This window comes from Acanthaster planci, linkage group LG05, assembly GCF_054643075.1.
Source record: "Acanthaster planci isolate LZ-2023a linkage group LG05, COTS_SCS, whole genome shotgun sequence".
Taxonomy (NCBI): Eukaryota; Metazoa; Echinodermata; class Asteroidea; order Valvatida; family Acanthasteridae; genus Acanthaster; species Acanthaster planci.
Window position 1 is genome coordinate 9,755,002 of NC_141781.1, and position 14,942 is coordinate 9,769,943.

Here is a 14,942-nt window from a genome sequence, read left to right on the forward strand (position 1 = left end):
TGAGGGCGCACTACTAAATTAACGGTCACGTCACATGGCCCACACGGCCGAATGTGTTTTGTATGCCGTGCCGGAAACATCCATCAGCATTGATGTCACCTGGGATTGCTTTTGATCGCACAGTACTTATTATAGGTACACGATATACTTGTAGACTTGTCCTCTTTTGACTGTAGGTTTAATAGACCTCTTTCATTAGATCTTCGTAAAGCCTCTCACTAAACTTACAATAGATGGGTGCATGCATCAATCGTTCAATGAATATCATCAGGCATGTCAGGATCACAATTTGACTGGTTGAGATGTCCTTATAAACAGTGGTGTAACTACGGAGGGGCCCCCCCATTTGAAATTTTGAAATGGACAAAAAAATATATACCTAGTTCAATTATTTTCAGTGCCCCCTGACAAAAAAAATTGTGCACCCCCAGGTGCCCCCTCATCAGCTGTAGCACCCTAGTTAGGCCACTGCCTTATCAATATCATTCATGGGACATGGCATAATGTCTTCTCTAAGTAACTGTAACGTTAGTGCTAAGTTATATTTAGTCTTGTTTCAAAGGACTTAACCCTCTGTGTAGATACCACAGACAACCCAGGTAAACTGTTCCAAGTGGCAACTGATTAAAGTACAAAGGATGTTTTTTTAAACATCCAAGCGGGTTCTAATGTTAGACTTGGATAGACCTAGCGCCCAGTATCTTTTATTTAAACTGATGACCCTTGTGTTTGTCATGATTGTGTTAAATTGGACGACTAATGGTCACCTTTTGGTCATATTTCCTTGTGAGTATTTTGTATATCTCGATCATACAGTTACAGTATCTCCATATGTTCGTCTGTATGCCAGGGTTGAAAGTTTCAGTCCTCATGGGACATGTCCTTCAATCCAAGGAGAATTTAGTTGCTTATCTTCGGATGTTCTAAATTTCCATAATGTGTTTTACCAGCATTCAGTTGCACATTACTTTTTGTAAAACAGGCGACACTAAACCTATCCAGTTCGTAAGTGACACAGGTGTATGTGCCACGTTTTCCAGGCTCTCATTTGATGATCGCTGAAATTGCGTGTTAACTTCCAGTTCCATGGTTCCATGGAAACAGCGAGCAATGCATGTAATAACTCTATATAACTGAAGTGACGTCACACTTATGAACCGGATACTAGCTGGTAACTAGCGAGTAACTCCAGTCCTACTGATCATGGCATCTTGAAATTTACAAATTTTTCAGATGTTTTGTTTAACAGGGCTCAAGTTGAGCTGAACTGATTCCATAAAGTGGTATGTTCCACCAGTGAAAGTGAAGGAGGGCGTTGCCCATTGGTAATCGAGTTGGCCTCGTGAGCATATATGCCTGTGGGATTGAATCCCGGCTGGGACACATCAGAAAGTTACATGTACATGTACATTTCCAAACCCAAAAGTGCCAATACAGGCATGTTTTGGTTGGGCAGCGTAGGCTGATCTGTGCGAACAATCAATCTTTTAGTCCAATCTGTCGTGAATTTCAATTAAGATGAAAGCCTTTTCTTTCCAATTCATGGTTGGGGAAAAATGTTCCATAAAAGGCAAGTAAAGCCAGAAATTTCATACAGGATCGACGCAAGGTGATAGTGCTGAAAAAAAAATTATGCTGATGGAGTAATTGTGCCTAATAACACCTTCATTCAAATTCCAAGTTGCAGGGTATTTCATTTTCTCTTCATGATCTGTGGCTCCGGACTTTTTTGTCTGAATTCCGTCCCGTGAATAAAAATTTGCGAAGAAAATGCATGCATCAAACTAGGTGAAGATTCTCAATTGTAACTGATATTTTTATTTTTAACTCATGTTCAAGTAATCTTTGAATAATGAAATCTTTTGAAAAATGAATGGTGTGGGCAGTCAGAGGTGGTGAGTAGCGGACACAAATCTGAAATTGTTATTCTCACGGCCCGAGGGAAAGAATTCTGTATCAGACTATCATTACCGGTAGCTTTGAATGTCACTATTAACCCACTTGTCATGCTAAAATCCACATGGAATTAATAAGTGCCTCTTTTTCAGCCTTTCATTGGTGTTTATGTATCATTTTGATGGTCCAAGACAGAATTCTTGCCCTCTTAAGAATCCAGTTTGGGGAGGGTGTGCTTTGAACATGCATGTGTATTGAGATCATTTTGAAATGCACCTGCATCATTATTTCTCTCGTGTCCAGGTTTATATAGTCAGTAATGCCAATCTCACATGACGATGAGGATCACACATAATTCTGCTTGGACTGCGCTCCCTTTGGGATAAGTCTCTCCACTGGAGGATTCAGATTCACCCGTGGCTGTTTGGATGTGAGTTGTTGTGGTTTCTATTGAGTTGTTACTGCGCTGTGGATCATCTACACTGAATCCAAAGCAAGAAGTACATGTAGTTTAACCAATCTGCCCCGAGCTGAAGTGCACCATCAATTGTGAAAGAAAGACAGGTGGTTACAGGTGGTTTCTTGTACGCGTCCTGCGTTTACGCTAAGACCATACATGCCGCAATAGATTAGTTACGCATTCTCAGCGTGCTCCGCGTCAAATGCTCATATACTGTACTTGCACGCCTCATGGCGCGCCTGTGCAGTGAGTAGGGGGTTACATGTACGTAGTGGTGGGCTTAAAACAAAGTGGAGTAGAGAAGATTCATTAGCCTTTGTTTTCAAACTGCATCCTTATCTAGGACTTGGGCATCAGGCTTCAACTACCTGAGAATGGGCGTAGATTGTATACTTTGGATACCTCAGCTTAATTTTGGCCCTGTAGTGCAAAGAGGGAAAACTCTGGTAAAGGATACCATGTCAGGGTGTTTAAACAGCATTTGAAATGTGAGTGTCCAATGCGCTTAAGTTTAATGGGCTTACATGTACATTTATGCATTTGTGCAGCAAATCAGCCTATAGGGTGTCCAAAAAGATGCCAGTGTTCTGGCTAAAACATTGTTCCAAATGGCTGTAAAACTCAGTTGAAGAGAAAAATTTTAATGTCATTCAAGATCATGGTTTCACTCACCTCAATGCCACTGTCTATTGTCATATGCATTCTTGCCAGCAAATGAGCATTCTTGTTTTCCAGTCTGGTGCCCAGTTTCAGAGCCGGTACTCAGCAGCCATGGGTCAGTCGTGCTGCCGGAGGAACCGAGAAGTTGACGGGGGCGGCGTGCACGTGCCCACGGTGCCCACCTGGAAGGTAGTGGCGTCCCTGCTCCTCACCTTTGCCGTGTACATTGGGGTGCAGGTGGTCGGCCAGGCCTACCCGGTTCTTATTCCGGCGGGTGGGTAATGGATGGTTTGTCTCTCAGCTCACATGCTCACTTCCGTAGCAAGTTAAATATTGGAGAAAAGGGGGCCAATTTGACAGATCTGGGCCCACTTTCAGAGCGCTGCTGAAAAGCTGACTTTTTGCCGACAGAGGCTCCATCTGTATCACAGAGACCATTAACAAGCTCAGCAAAAGCAAGCTTAAACCCAGTGGAGAAAATTTGCTTAAATTATCCAGGTTACAATACAAATCCCCATATGCTCACGATTGTCAGCACATTCACACTGTGAAATAGTGCTTATAGCCGCAGCATGATTTTTCTGCTTACAGTAAGCACCAGTTCCACCCTGCTTAGTACCAGAATTTGCGTTGTATAGAAGTCTGTTTTTAACTTTTGCCTGTTAGGTATGAGATGCTACCAGAACCACACTTATGTCTGCCAAGACAGAGACAACAAATCATTGTTTTCCACCCCTGTCTCAGCCCAGAGTGACTGCCACGCCTCCGCAGGCTGCATTGAGTTCAGTGATGCTCTGGTAGGGACACTTCCGAAATCTTCCCTCACCTTTTCAAGTTTGTTGGATTTTTTTTTTGCATTGATGCCACCTCCAAAACGTGGACTGAGTGAAGTACATGTATTCTGCTAATTTCCCGCCTTGCTTCAGTCTGGTATGCATAGTCATGGTCAAGTAATATTTGTACACTAACGTAGGCACAGGTTGGTCCACTGGTACGGTAGATGGTTTCTCCCCATTTGATACACTGAACTCTACAACCATGCTTCTCCATTGTGTTCCCCTCGAACGCTGCTTTACGAGTACATTTTACATGACCAAAGATGAGGCGGTCGGGCATTTCAGAAAGGCAAGGTTATTCAAGAACAAAGTGCCTAATGTCACATCAGTTCAAACATATTTAGTGCAAATGCATGTGAGTCGGTGCATAGGGCTGCGACGATAGGGCACACCTCACATGTGTCGATGTTGTGGAATGACCTACACGTACCACGCACTTTATTTTGAGCGTACGCTTTCTGAATACTGAAATTACCCATGTCAATATGATGGTTGACAGAAGTTCCGTTCCTACCCTCAACTGTTTGTCCGCTTCGTGACTTGTTTCTGTTTGTGTGCTGTTTGTTTCCTTCTGGTGTTCCATGAGGACAGCAAGGTATACTGACTGGCGTGACTTTCACCTCTGTCTACTTTGTGGCCGGGATCCCGTTGGCCCGGGCGGCCAGCACTGGCTCCAGGGTTCTGGTGCTGGCTGTGGGTCAGTTATTCCTGGTGGCCATGGCGGTGGTTACTGCAGTCAGCGATCGTTTCTTGGTGCTGTGGCTGGCTAGACTAGGTGTTGGCTTTGGGGAGGTAAGGGAAGCAAATTCAGACTGTGATTGCTGATATTCTTTTCTTCGCGCAATCTTGCCAACTGTGGTTCCAGCATAAATTTAGGACTTGAAAGAAAACCTAAAAAATAGGGTTTATGTACAGTCTTTACAGCGTATATTGGCTCTTCCTTTAATGTTCGAAAGCTAATGTGAATGTGAACTTTGATGTCACGGAGCGTTCGTGACAAAATTTGTCGATGATAGAATATGCTCAACCGTTGCCAAATTCTGAAAGTGAATATTGGCCCTGAGGTTGCACATTCGCATGTGCACATGATTTCGTCTTTACTTTTGCACCAAATACTAGATTATGCATTGGCCTTCGTTGTTGCCGTAGTAGCTTGCAACCTCTTTGAAGCACTTGAACCTCCTTCTCTGAAGGTGTCCTTTTGCTAATTGTTGGGCTAGTTGCTGCTGCAGCAGCTACTGCTGCTGCTGTCATTCTTCTCGCTGCTTTTTAGTACAAATTGGTTATGTTTTAATCTCAAATGGCATTGTTAATGAGTAAATATATTCGTTTATGTCTTGAACCAGTTACAGATTTCATTTTTATGCTCATCTTGGGAATCACTCATTGGTTTCATGGTTTTGTTTGACAGCATTTCTGGGATGAAATGTTACTCGCCTGTCTGTCTGTTACAGTTCAACTTAATGTCAACATTGGCTTATCTGGGGAACCTGTTTAATAAGTGCATAGTGTGTAATGAAAGTGTACCCCCTGTTTTTGTTGGGGTTTGGGGGGTTTTGTTTCTGTCTTGTGTTGGAATCCGTGTGTGAGTTTTCCTGTTCTTTGTCATCTTGCCCGTCAGGCTGCCTGTAGCCCCGCTGCCTATTCCCTCATCTCGGATTACTTTCTTGCCATGAACCGAGCCAAAGCCTTGTCTTTCTACTACTTTGCCACAAATTTCGGTAAGGAACAAGCAACAGTTAGCTCATTACCGGGAGGGTCCCACTCACAGATAAACCTCATTGTTTACATTCCCATGTGTACATTCCTTCATTTCTTCGTAGTTAGGGCAACTCTTACAGACTGTTTCCATTAATATTGCTACAAAGAACCCTACCCCCAAATTGCCTCTAACACTGTTCTGCAGAGAGGAGAAACCTTGTGTGGACCTAGCTCAGTCCACAAATTGGGTCACACAATCTACAGTGTGTGGACCTGCTATGTTCCCAGGTCCACACAAGATGCATTCAACAAACTTGACCGTGCTCATCCCGAGCATTGGCAGAGTTCATTAAAAGGCACAGATAAATGTTCAGCAGACATAGTGACCTGCTTATGGCTAAGTTAGTCCGAGTGGTGATATTGGGAGCCTCTGTGAAGTAGGTTTAAGTTTGTATGGCCCAATCAGTTTCTCCCACAAACTGTTGATTGTCATTTATTTAGGTACTGTCGGAAAACTTCAGTGGTTTGAAAAATTTAGAGTGCCATTTTGAAGAGCATGTGTTTTGAGCTGGAATAGACCAGTCTTAATATGTGCCATTGCACATGCTGTTGTTCTCATTTTGGAAACACCCCGCAGAGAGCATGCGACCAATTCTTATTTTGGTGAGCAGGTTCCACGGTGTTATCATGTGAAACTGAAAGAAAAAGCTCCAATTGTTCAAAACATTGACAGGAGTTGCTGTTGCCTACCTGCTTGGCCTGGTCAACTCCTACCTTTGTTGGCGTTGGGTCTTCTACTGTCTGGCTATTGCCGGCAGTCTACTTTTTCTGCTCATTCTGATGTTCCTGCGAGAGCCGCTCGACGACTCCTACAATTCACTACTGAATAGTCGAGACACTTACACCTTAAAGGTAAGCAGACAGTTCAGACTAGCATTGGCGATAAATCACACCATCAGTGATTGTCCAGAGAAGTGGAAAAGCCCAAAATCTATTCGTCCCAGATTTTTTTTGCCTGACAAAACCACTTTCTCTTCATAAATTGTCATCAAGAATTCCTTAATATGACCAGAACCTCTCCAAACATGCCTGACATTCATTGGGTCTCCAAACTGTTTTATGGATTTCCCTCGTTGACGAAGACCAAAGCTGGGCTGACGCTCAAACCGCATCATTGTCCTATATCCTGCAGGTGTGCTAACAACCTATACATGTGTATCTGCACTCCCTTATGCATCATACCTACAGTATGTCTTTCAAGACTGTCATTTTCATTTGCTGGGAACAATTGTGTGACAGGGTTACAATAATGCATGTCACACTCACTGTTAGACATCACATCAGCTGGTTTTGTATATCACGCATGCACATGTCCCCGCAGTGTACTGGATAAGGGTATAACCGCTGTTTTGCAGCTATTCCTATTAGTTTTGTACATGTTTTCCGGCTGAGGCCGGCCCTGATTGGAATCATGTCCTCAATTTCAAACGAATGTTTCGTGTGCGCGTCCTTAACTTTTATTGCATCTATGCGGTACGTTGGCCCCAGGGATTATCATAGCGAGGTTACAAAAAGTCTTCATCTTTTCCCTCGTACAGATCCCATGAGCTTGTTCTCATTCAGTTTGACATCTGTTGTCCAATCCCAAAAGAGCCAAGGGGTTATCTCCAGTGTCATTGCTATACATGTTAGTTTTCTATGGTGCCAAACCTTCCGGAGTTTTTCATTTGTCTTGTGGTCATTTTCACTCCAATTTTTACGGAAAGCAGAAATACTGTTCTCACAAAATGCCCACTTTTTAAGTAGAGGTTGGCCCAAAATGTTAACGTTTCCCATTGATAATGTGCTCAATGCACACATGCTGGCAGCCAGAGAGGAAAAAACAAACATTTAAAGAGTAAAGTCGCTGTCTTCTTTCCATTTTTGAAGGAAACTGCTTATAGGCTTATCAGCAATAAGCCCTATGTGGTCCTGTGTTCTGCCTCCTCGGCCCGGTACATCTCCATGTACACCCTGTGGGCGTGGCTACCCACCTTCTATGCCAAGGTGCTTCGGATCCCCTCGGAGGAGTACGGTGTGAATGTCGCCCTCGTGGTTCTGTGCGGGGGAGGCGCAGGCTGTCTCATAGGTGGAGTCTTAGCCCATAGGTAAAGAGGGAAGACCCATCAAGAAGGGGTGAATGTGAAAGATTCTTCCCTGATGATAGAGTTAGAGATGCTGGCCTGTCATTATCTTGAAGGAAAATATACAGTAGGTTGCTGGAGTGGTCAGTTTTAGAGATGACCTGTTTCCTTTTTACTTTCACAATTCATTTTAAGCTATAAAAATATGATGATTAAGGTTAACAACACACCTACATGTAGCCACAAATACGTATGAAGTGCTTTGTTTTTGTTTTCTTTCGTTTTCAACTTGTCATTGGCTTTATTTTAGGATTTGTGGTCAGTTTTAATTACTGTTGCAAAGGCAGCTGAGTGCACCTACCTATGACCATAAAAACACCTGTCTTCCAATTTCTTCTTTTTAAAATTTTTTTTGTTGAACATGTATTTTTTGTTTCTGGTTTTGTGGGAGATTTATACAACCGAATATGGGAGGTTATTTGAATTGACTCAGCGTACACAGATTGATGGAAAAGTTGACCATTCATAAACAGCTGCAAGGATTGTTCTTGATTTTGATGGCGTCTCATGAGCAGAGGCCTTGACTAACTCTAAATGATGGTCCCTTCTTTCACAATTCAGGATATCCAGACACAGAAAGCAGTACAAGGCCTACTTGATAGCGGCCAGCCAGCTAGCCGCGGCTCCTTTCATAGTAGGCACGCTGTTGTTGCGTTCCTCGGCGTGCTCCTTTGGCCTCTTATTCCTGGCCTGCCTCACGGCCGAGATTGCCCCCGGGCCTGCTGCTAGCACCGTCCAGGTAGGCCCTCAAAGTCTGTTAGTAAACCAGCACAGAATGTGCCTATGACAGCCCCAAGGAAAAAACTGTGCAAAGTTCTGAGCAAAAATGTGGCATTTGTAGAATAGTCACAGAATCGGCCTAATAATCACAGTAGAATAGTCACAGAGCTGACAGTCGTTCTTCCCTCTGAAAGTATTTTGTGTTTACTTTTCATTTAAATAGACCTTTGCTGGAATTTGTTGTTATTTGAGGGAAAATGTTAAGCTTCCAACTTGAAGTCGTAGTAGGTGTACTGTGTTAAAGGCTTGCCTGTCTGAAGACACTCTACCAAAACGTAATAAAAGTATAAGTATTAATCCTAACCATTTTGAACCCGACAAGTTGATGCAGCATTTCACTGGTCCCTAGGGGGTCAGGGTTAATCTATTTGTTTATTAAGGGTATATTTGCTACAGTTTATGCTCAAATGTGCTGCACAGTGAAGAGACTGAAGTACAATGTGGTTGAGCTGGAGGCCTGTACAGAGGCCTCAGGCAGCCGCCAAATAAATCACATCCGCTCACGGAACACAGCCAGAGAACATAAATGTGGATTTATCAAGTCTGCCAATGCTTCCACAGAGTTGTCTAGTTTTGCATATTGGGCTTTTACTCATTGAAGTTCAGCAGTATGTGAGACTAGCAGGGAGTTTGTGTAATTTTTCTCCACAGGATTTATTTGCAGAAAGTTTGAGATCGCAAGCTTTGGCTGCATACATTGCCATCAGTAACATAATCGGTGGTGCAGTGGGTCCGATCTTGGTAAGTGTGAAAACCCTCAAAATTTGAGAATTTTAGCAGAGGTGGAAGGTGAGGCAAGTACCAGCGTGCCAACCTGGTTCCCTTATTATCACAGTACTCCGGTTGCTTTCCCCTGTATTTCCTCAGATTCCGGGCATCATTGCCTTTCGTCTCTCCTGGCACGACTGTGACCAGGGAGTGGGCGTGGCCCTAGCCATCGTCGTGCCCATCTTCTACTTACTGGCCTCTGTCCTGTACACCGTGACAGCCTGTCTCATGCCTAGCGAGCCCATCCTGAGCGAGGAGACCATCTACTTGAAGTACGAGACCAGTGAGGTAGATCCCGGCAGTGATGATGAGAGAGAGACGCTCTTCTATGGCTCACAATCTTGCTGAGTTGTGAGTCATTTTCCGAAAAACCCTTCCCCCCATAAGATACTGAATTTGCCTCCGACTTGCATGTTTGCAGGTTTGTCAAAACAGTGGTAATAATTCCAATGGCAAAATCTTGCCTCTGTTTGTCCCTGAATCATTGACCTAGAAGTTTCCTATACTATCTCATCCAAAAATAAACACGAGGAGAAATGTAGTGCTTGAACATGTTGAAGAACAATATGCTGGCCAGCCTAAGAAACTACATTGGGGCTACCTTACTTTCTATAACTGCACAATGTGACCTTCGCGCGAGCAGATGTACGTGGACAGCTGCAGACCAATCACGCTGGCAGAGGATGGCTTGTGAAAATTTCTGGAAAAGTTTCCCCAGGGTGTTTTCACTAGAGTCCACCCAAGGAAAAGTAACCATCAGCTTGGTGAGTTGGTAGCAAGAGAACTCCTCAGCTTATGGGCACATCGTTTAGTATTCTCTTAGAATGTGGACATTAGAGGTGGCTCATGCAGCCACTATTTGGTGACCAGTGGTCGATTCTCCAGGGTGACCTGTGCACAATATGTATCCCGGATAGCAGGGCAGAAATAACTAGTGGTTGACAAACAGTGATGGTTCTCTGAAATTTCCCAGCCATTTATCAGTCTTCCATTTGGTGGACAGAAGTAGAGTAGCAGTTTTGTCAAGATGTATTTTCTCAGTACTATAACTTACAAATTTGTTCATTCAGGCTTGTGAGAGCTTTCCGGCCTTTGAATAACTTGCAACTTTAATCTGTTCCCTTATCATTCTTATAACATTTTTGGCACTTTTGCCATATTTAGAGGTGCAGTTAGTTTAAAACCTGCAGAGTCTACACTTTTCACCGAAGTAAAAGAGGCATATAAATGTAAGCTACTTTGGTTACAACATCAAACACCGACAAATGAAATGGTGCTATTTTTGCTTGATTGAATTTTGTAAAATGTTCACGTAAAAGTTCTCACATTTGTTGTTTTATTTTTGTTTGTACTTCTTATTTACTTGGGGCCAACAGTTTGGTCATTTATATTTATGTTAACATGTTCATCTGACACCTCCCTGGCTGAAGAAATGTATGTACTCAGCAGTGAGAATTGGTTGGCTGATTGGATGGTACAGTTCATTTCAAAAACTTGTAATTTTGTATGTTGCATACATTTACATGCATGAATCAGTGCCTTTTTCAGTGAGTGCATGGTCGATATCCCTAGCTTAAAGTGGGTTTATGTCAGATGTCATGGGCTAGCCAGTCCTGATCCAAACCCGAAACCAACCCTTTGGGGTTCATGCGTCAGCCATCTTGAATTGAAAGCAAATGTAAAAAATTCGAACTTCTAAAACTTAACATGTTTGGAAGATAATGCAGTAGGGCAGATTGTAGCACACTAGCGCTGTTTAATTTTTTTATTCCACCTTATAAATAAAAATCATGTTACCTTTATTGGCAAAGGCAAAAATGTTTTTCAATGTAGTTCAAGCAAAATAGTCTGGCTCCTTTCCCATTTCATAGTGTACAATAAATGAAGTGGACTTGGAGAGCATGATCTAAAAAGGACACTTCCCAAATGAATACTCTCCAAAATCCAGTACCTAACTTTGCAATATAGAGATGGCTTCTGGAGCGTACAAGGTAGTCAGTATTATTTTACATGAAGTTTGGTGTTCTGACTTTGAGTTCATTCAGAAGGGTGCATTTTTCAATATTAGTGGTTGAAGCCCTGTTTTGTAAACTGCACAGGTTAGGCTTAATACACAAGAAATATACTTGGGCCACTTTGAGAATGTTGCAACACCATATGCTTTAATACCTGGAGCAAGCCACGAATTTCAATGCTGCTGAAAATCTCAAAAAGCCACATTTAATTACAAGCTTTCTTCAAGCTGGCTTAATGCTACCTCTGAACTTGAAAACTACACTTTTCAGCCCCTTTGTAAAATAAGATCGACATGAGATTTAAGAAGCAAGATATTACTCCGTTTAAAATGGACTTAAATATATACATGTAAATTATGTGGATGATATATTATTTTGTTTATTGCACATCAAAAGTTTTTTAAAACAGGGAGTTGGTTTTCATCCCACAACTCATCAAATACACAGGTGTGCTGATAGAGGGTTCTTGTGCTAATGCAAGTCAAAGTGATACACCTAATGAAAACGTGTAGAGATATATATTGGAACTCCTTAGCCCAGGGATATAAAGGGATATACTACATCTATAATTGTGAAAGGTGAAAAGGAAATTTATTTTAGCTTGAAATCCAGTTGCTTGCAATATCCTGTGGTGCCTAGCTATGATAGAAACATTTCATCAGTGTTGCTTGTGGCTGGACTTACTATTCTACGATTTAGACTGGCCCATGATTGACTAAATTACAAGTCTAAAGTCAGTGTCATGACAAAATTCTCAAGACACACACTCGCTGCGTTGTTTCAGCAAATTGTTTGTTACAAGGGCGGTAGAAGATGAGGAATTCAGATGTGGGCGGGCTTTGTCCAAACAGCTAACAATCCTTCAAGTTTAATAAGATTTTTTGTATAAACCTCTCAGGGTTTTGGGGTTAAGAATAAGGAGGAGCAGAAGAAATCTTCCAAGCTGCTTTTAAATGATTTGCGAATCAGCAGAATGCTGACAAACAAGTTACACCTGAGCTGATCTTGCATCTACATGTACGTACATCTGGCAAGCAAAATATTCAACAAAGCATTATCTTTTGTCTACACAGCAGGTGATTCATATGTACCTATTATGGTCAGCATGTGCAGGCAAGCCCCGCTGGCACACTCAGAGAGGCTAGTTGTTTGGATAGCCTGCAAGTCTGCCAGACACACATGCTTTAAACCAAACCATTCCACAACTTTACTGGCTGAATACCTCGGCTTCCTTCATTGTCAATATGTGTCAAACTAAGATACAACAGTATCAACAAAAGCCACTCATATACATTTGTATTTACCTGCCAATGCAGTTGGAATCTTCTAAGCATACATGTTTGAAATATTATGATAACAGTATAATTGTTTTAATAAATAATTTATATTGAATGCATTTCAGTTCACTGAAATTGATACTGAATCGCTAACTTTTTATATTTATTAGTCTGTGCAGTACACGTTATTTCTAATTTCCTTTCTGATTTCCATGACGAATGAGCTTGTCACCATATTTTTGATCAATAAAATGTGTTTCAATACAAACTGGATTTGTCTCATTTATACACAGGCTAATAAAGCCCTTGAGTGCAGTGTCACACGGGGGGAAGGGAGTGACATCACACCCAAGACAACTGTTGGCACTTTGTCTTTGTAATGCTAACAGAAGAAACGTCGCTTTCATTTTATTGGACATTTTGTCCCTCACTGAGGTATACTTATAAACACTCTTATAAGGCATCTTGTAATATGGTTGCTTGTGGCACTTGCCGGCAAGCTCGATGTTGTCTTGATAAGACAGATCTGCACTGGTAAGCAGGATGACGTATGTTTCAGCTCAACTCGATAACCTTGTGAATGTTTTTGGGAAGCCTTTGGACAACTCGGAGTATATTTCAGGGTTTACAAAATAAATGTCAGTCAAGGGTGAAATGACCAGTGTACAATGAACTTTTCCCCGACACAAAAAACTACATCTCATATCTAATAAAATGCATTATCCTTGATTTTTTTTGAAAGCAGAAACAGGCTTAAAAAATATAGCAAGTGGTTATTTCAGACCAAAATGGTATTTGGCAATAATAATATTGAAAGTCAATATTTCGTCAGTTTAAGTTGTCATCATTGATCATTAGTAGCTACAACTCTGTAAAAGTTTCTTTGTTCTCTAGCAGTACATCTATATTGAATATTGCATTCTTCAGTAGGAAATCTTAGCAACATTTGTATTAACTGTGGCCTAATGCCATGGCATTGTGACACAGAAAAAAATCACTTTAGAGCAATAATCAGCTTGGAACCAGTTGCAAGAGAATAAAGTGTATACATTTGGCTGGTAACCTGTTTTTGTCAAATATGTTATGTACTTTACAAATTTATGTGTAAAGCAACTCTATGAAGATAAGCCCCAGGTTTTTGGATGTTGAACCTGGGACTGCGCCACAGAGGACACTGTGGTGACTTCCAGTGAGAGCTGGAGGAAGGTATGGCCATGTCTAAATCAACTAGCCCAAGTTAGAAGTAAAGTATCCGTGAGACACGGCTGCAGCCACTATAGTCAGTGCATATGCTATTCCTGGCAAGTAATTTGGATGCAGCATGTGTTCAGGTGCTCTATTGGGTGTTCATTAAAATAAAGCAATACACCTGATCTGTGTGCCTAACCAATTTTCAACAGAATGTGCACAAAGACCTAGTATTTATATGTATGTATGTAGGTAAATAAATCATTCAAGTGGACTGAATATATTAGTCATTAGGATGCCTGCATCTGCCACTTTCACAATTCCTGACACTTTTGTTCAAGATCAGCCTGTGTTTGTACAAAGGCCAATCAATTGCAAAGTTAACTTAGTAACATGTCTGCACATTCACTTTCAGTCGTAGGAATCTCCCAAACTGTTACCTGCACTTCCCATGGGATGTCTTGTAACCAGTCTCCTTGCACCCAGGCCCGTCATGGCCATGTTGCTGAAAACATTGGCTCCTGTTAGTATAGTCTGTGTGCCATCTGCCATGGACGTTGCTACGACTCGCACTTGGGCTCTGGCTAGGGCTTGATACACAGCATCCATTCTGCTGTCTTTGAAATGGGACCTTGAAGGAAAATGAGCACACAAGAATAAAGGACCATTTAATACATTATTTCTTGAAGAGGTTTTGTGTACGTTCAGTACCCAGTCCACATTCACCAAAAGTTTGTAACTAAAGGCAGTGTCTCAACTCTCAATTGTCTGGCATGTACCTTTAGGGAACCCCATGTTCCTGGGGGGCATTCACTGGGTTCCAATGAGGAACACACTGATCCCACAGGCCCATTGCCTAACCAGAGACTGGGGGGGTGTGTGGAACTTTGGCACTGTGAACACGTTTTTATACAATGGCCTATCACAATGTGCTTTGGAAAACAACATTAAAAAGTTGCATGTCTGTCGCGAACCAAAGGTCGCAAGTAAGACTTGTACACAGTAGTTTTCATTATTGAATAAACTTAACAAAAATACATTGATTTCAAACCCTTTGAAACACCTGAAATGTGGATATTTGCTGGAACTTCCTGAAGGTACGTATCATAGAGATTGACTCATTAATATGCAGAATCGTGGTCACCTTGAGCTTGAGAATCAACGTATAAGCCCTGGCT

General features: G+C 41.9%; 2 protein-coding genes across 5 annotated transcripts in view; one reads left to right on the forward strand and one right to left on the reverse strand.

The window, feature by feature from the left end:
- Nucleotides 1-13,638, forward strand: LOC110987083 (uncharacterized). 3 transcript variants are annotated; one of them, XM_022249509.2, is made up of 11 exons: nucleotides 2-135; nucleotides 2,200-2,326; nucleotides 3,092-3,290; nucleotides 3,683-3,813; nucleotides 4,444-4,644; nucleotides 5,474-5,573; nucleotides 6,287-6,465; nucleotides 7,483-7,700; nucleotides 8,298-8,475; nucleotides 9,168-9,257; nucleotides 9,384-13,638. In XM_022249509.2, exons 3-11 carry the CDS (start codon nucleotides 3,128-3,130, stop codon nucleotides 9,630-9,632), a joined length of 1,509 nt encoding a protein of 502 aa, XP_022105201.2. In that variant the 5' UTR covers nucleotides 2-135; nucleotides 2,200-2,326; nucleotides 3,092-3,127; the 3' UTR covers nucleotides 9,633-13,638. The 3 variants fall into 3 exon arrangements, with proteins under 3 accessions (XP_086992936.1, XP_022105201.2, XP_022105203.2); XM_022249511.2 differs by having other exon boundaries at nucleotides 44-172; XM_087136810.1 differs by lacking the exon at nucleotides 4,444-4,644 and having other exon boundaries at nucleotides 1-135.
- Nucleotides 11,428-14,942, reverse strand: part of LOC110987082 (uncharacterized) — a 27,987-nt gene continuing 24,472 nt past the window's right edge. For both annotated transcript variants that reach the window (XM_087136807.1, XM_022249508.2), the window contains exon 26: nucleotides 11,428-14,395. In XM_087136807.1, the coding sequence (XP_086992933.1) occupies nucleotides 14,176-14,395 (220 nt within the window). In that variant the 3' untranslated portion in view covers nucleotides 11,428-14,175. The remainder of the gene's footprint in view (nucleotides 14,396-14,942) is intronic.

Coding starts and splice junctions, on each gene's coding strand:
- LOC110987083 (XM_022249509.2), top strand. CDS start 3,128: ATGGGTCAGTCGTGCTGCCGGAGGAACCGAGAAGTTGACGGGGGCGGC. Junction 6,466..7,482: donor GAGACACTTACACCTTAAAG/GTAAGCAGACAG, acceptor CCATTTTTGAAG/GAAACTGCTTATAGGCTTAT. Junction 8,476..9,167: donor CTGCTGCTAGCACCGTCCAG/GTAGGCCCTCAA, acceptor TTTTCTCCACAG/GATTTATTTGCAGAAAGTTT.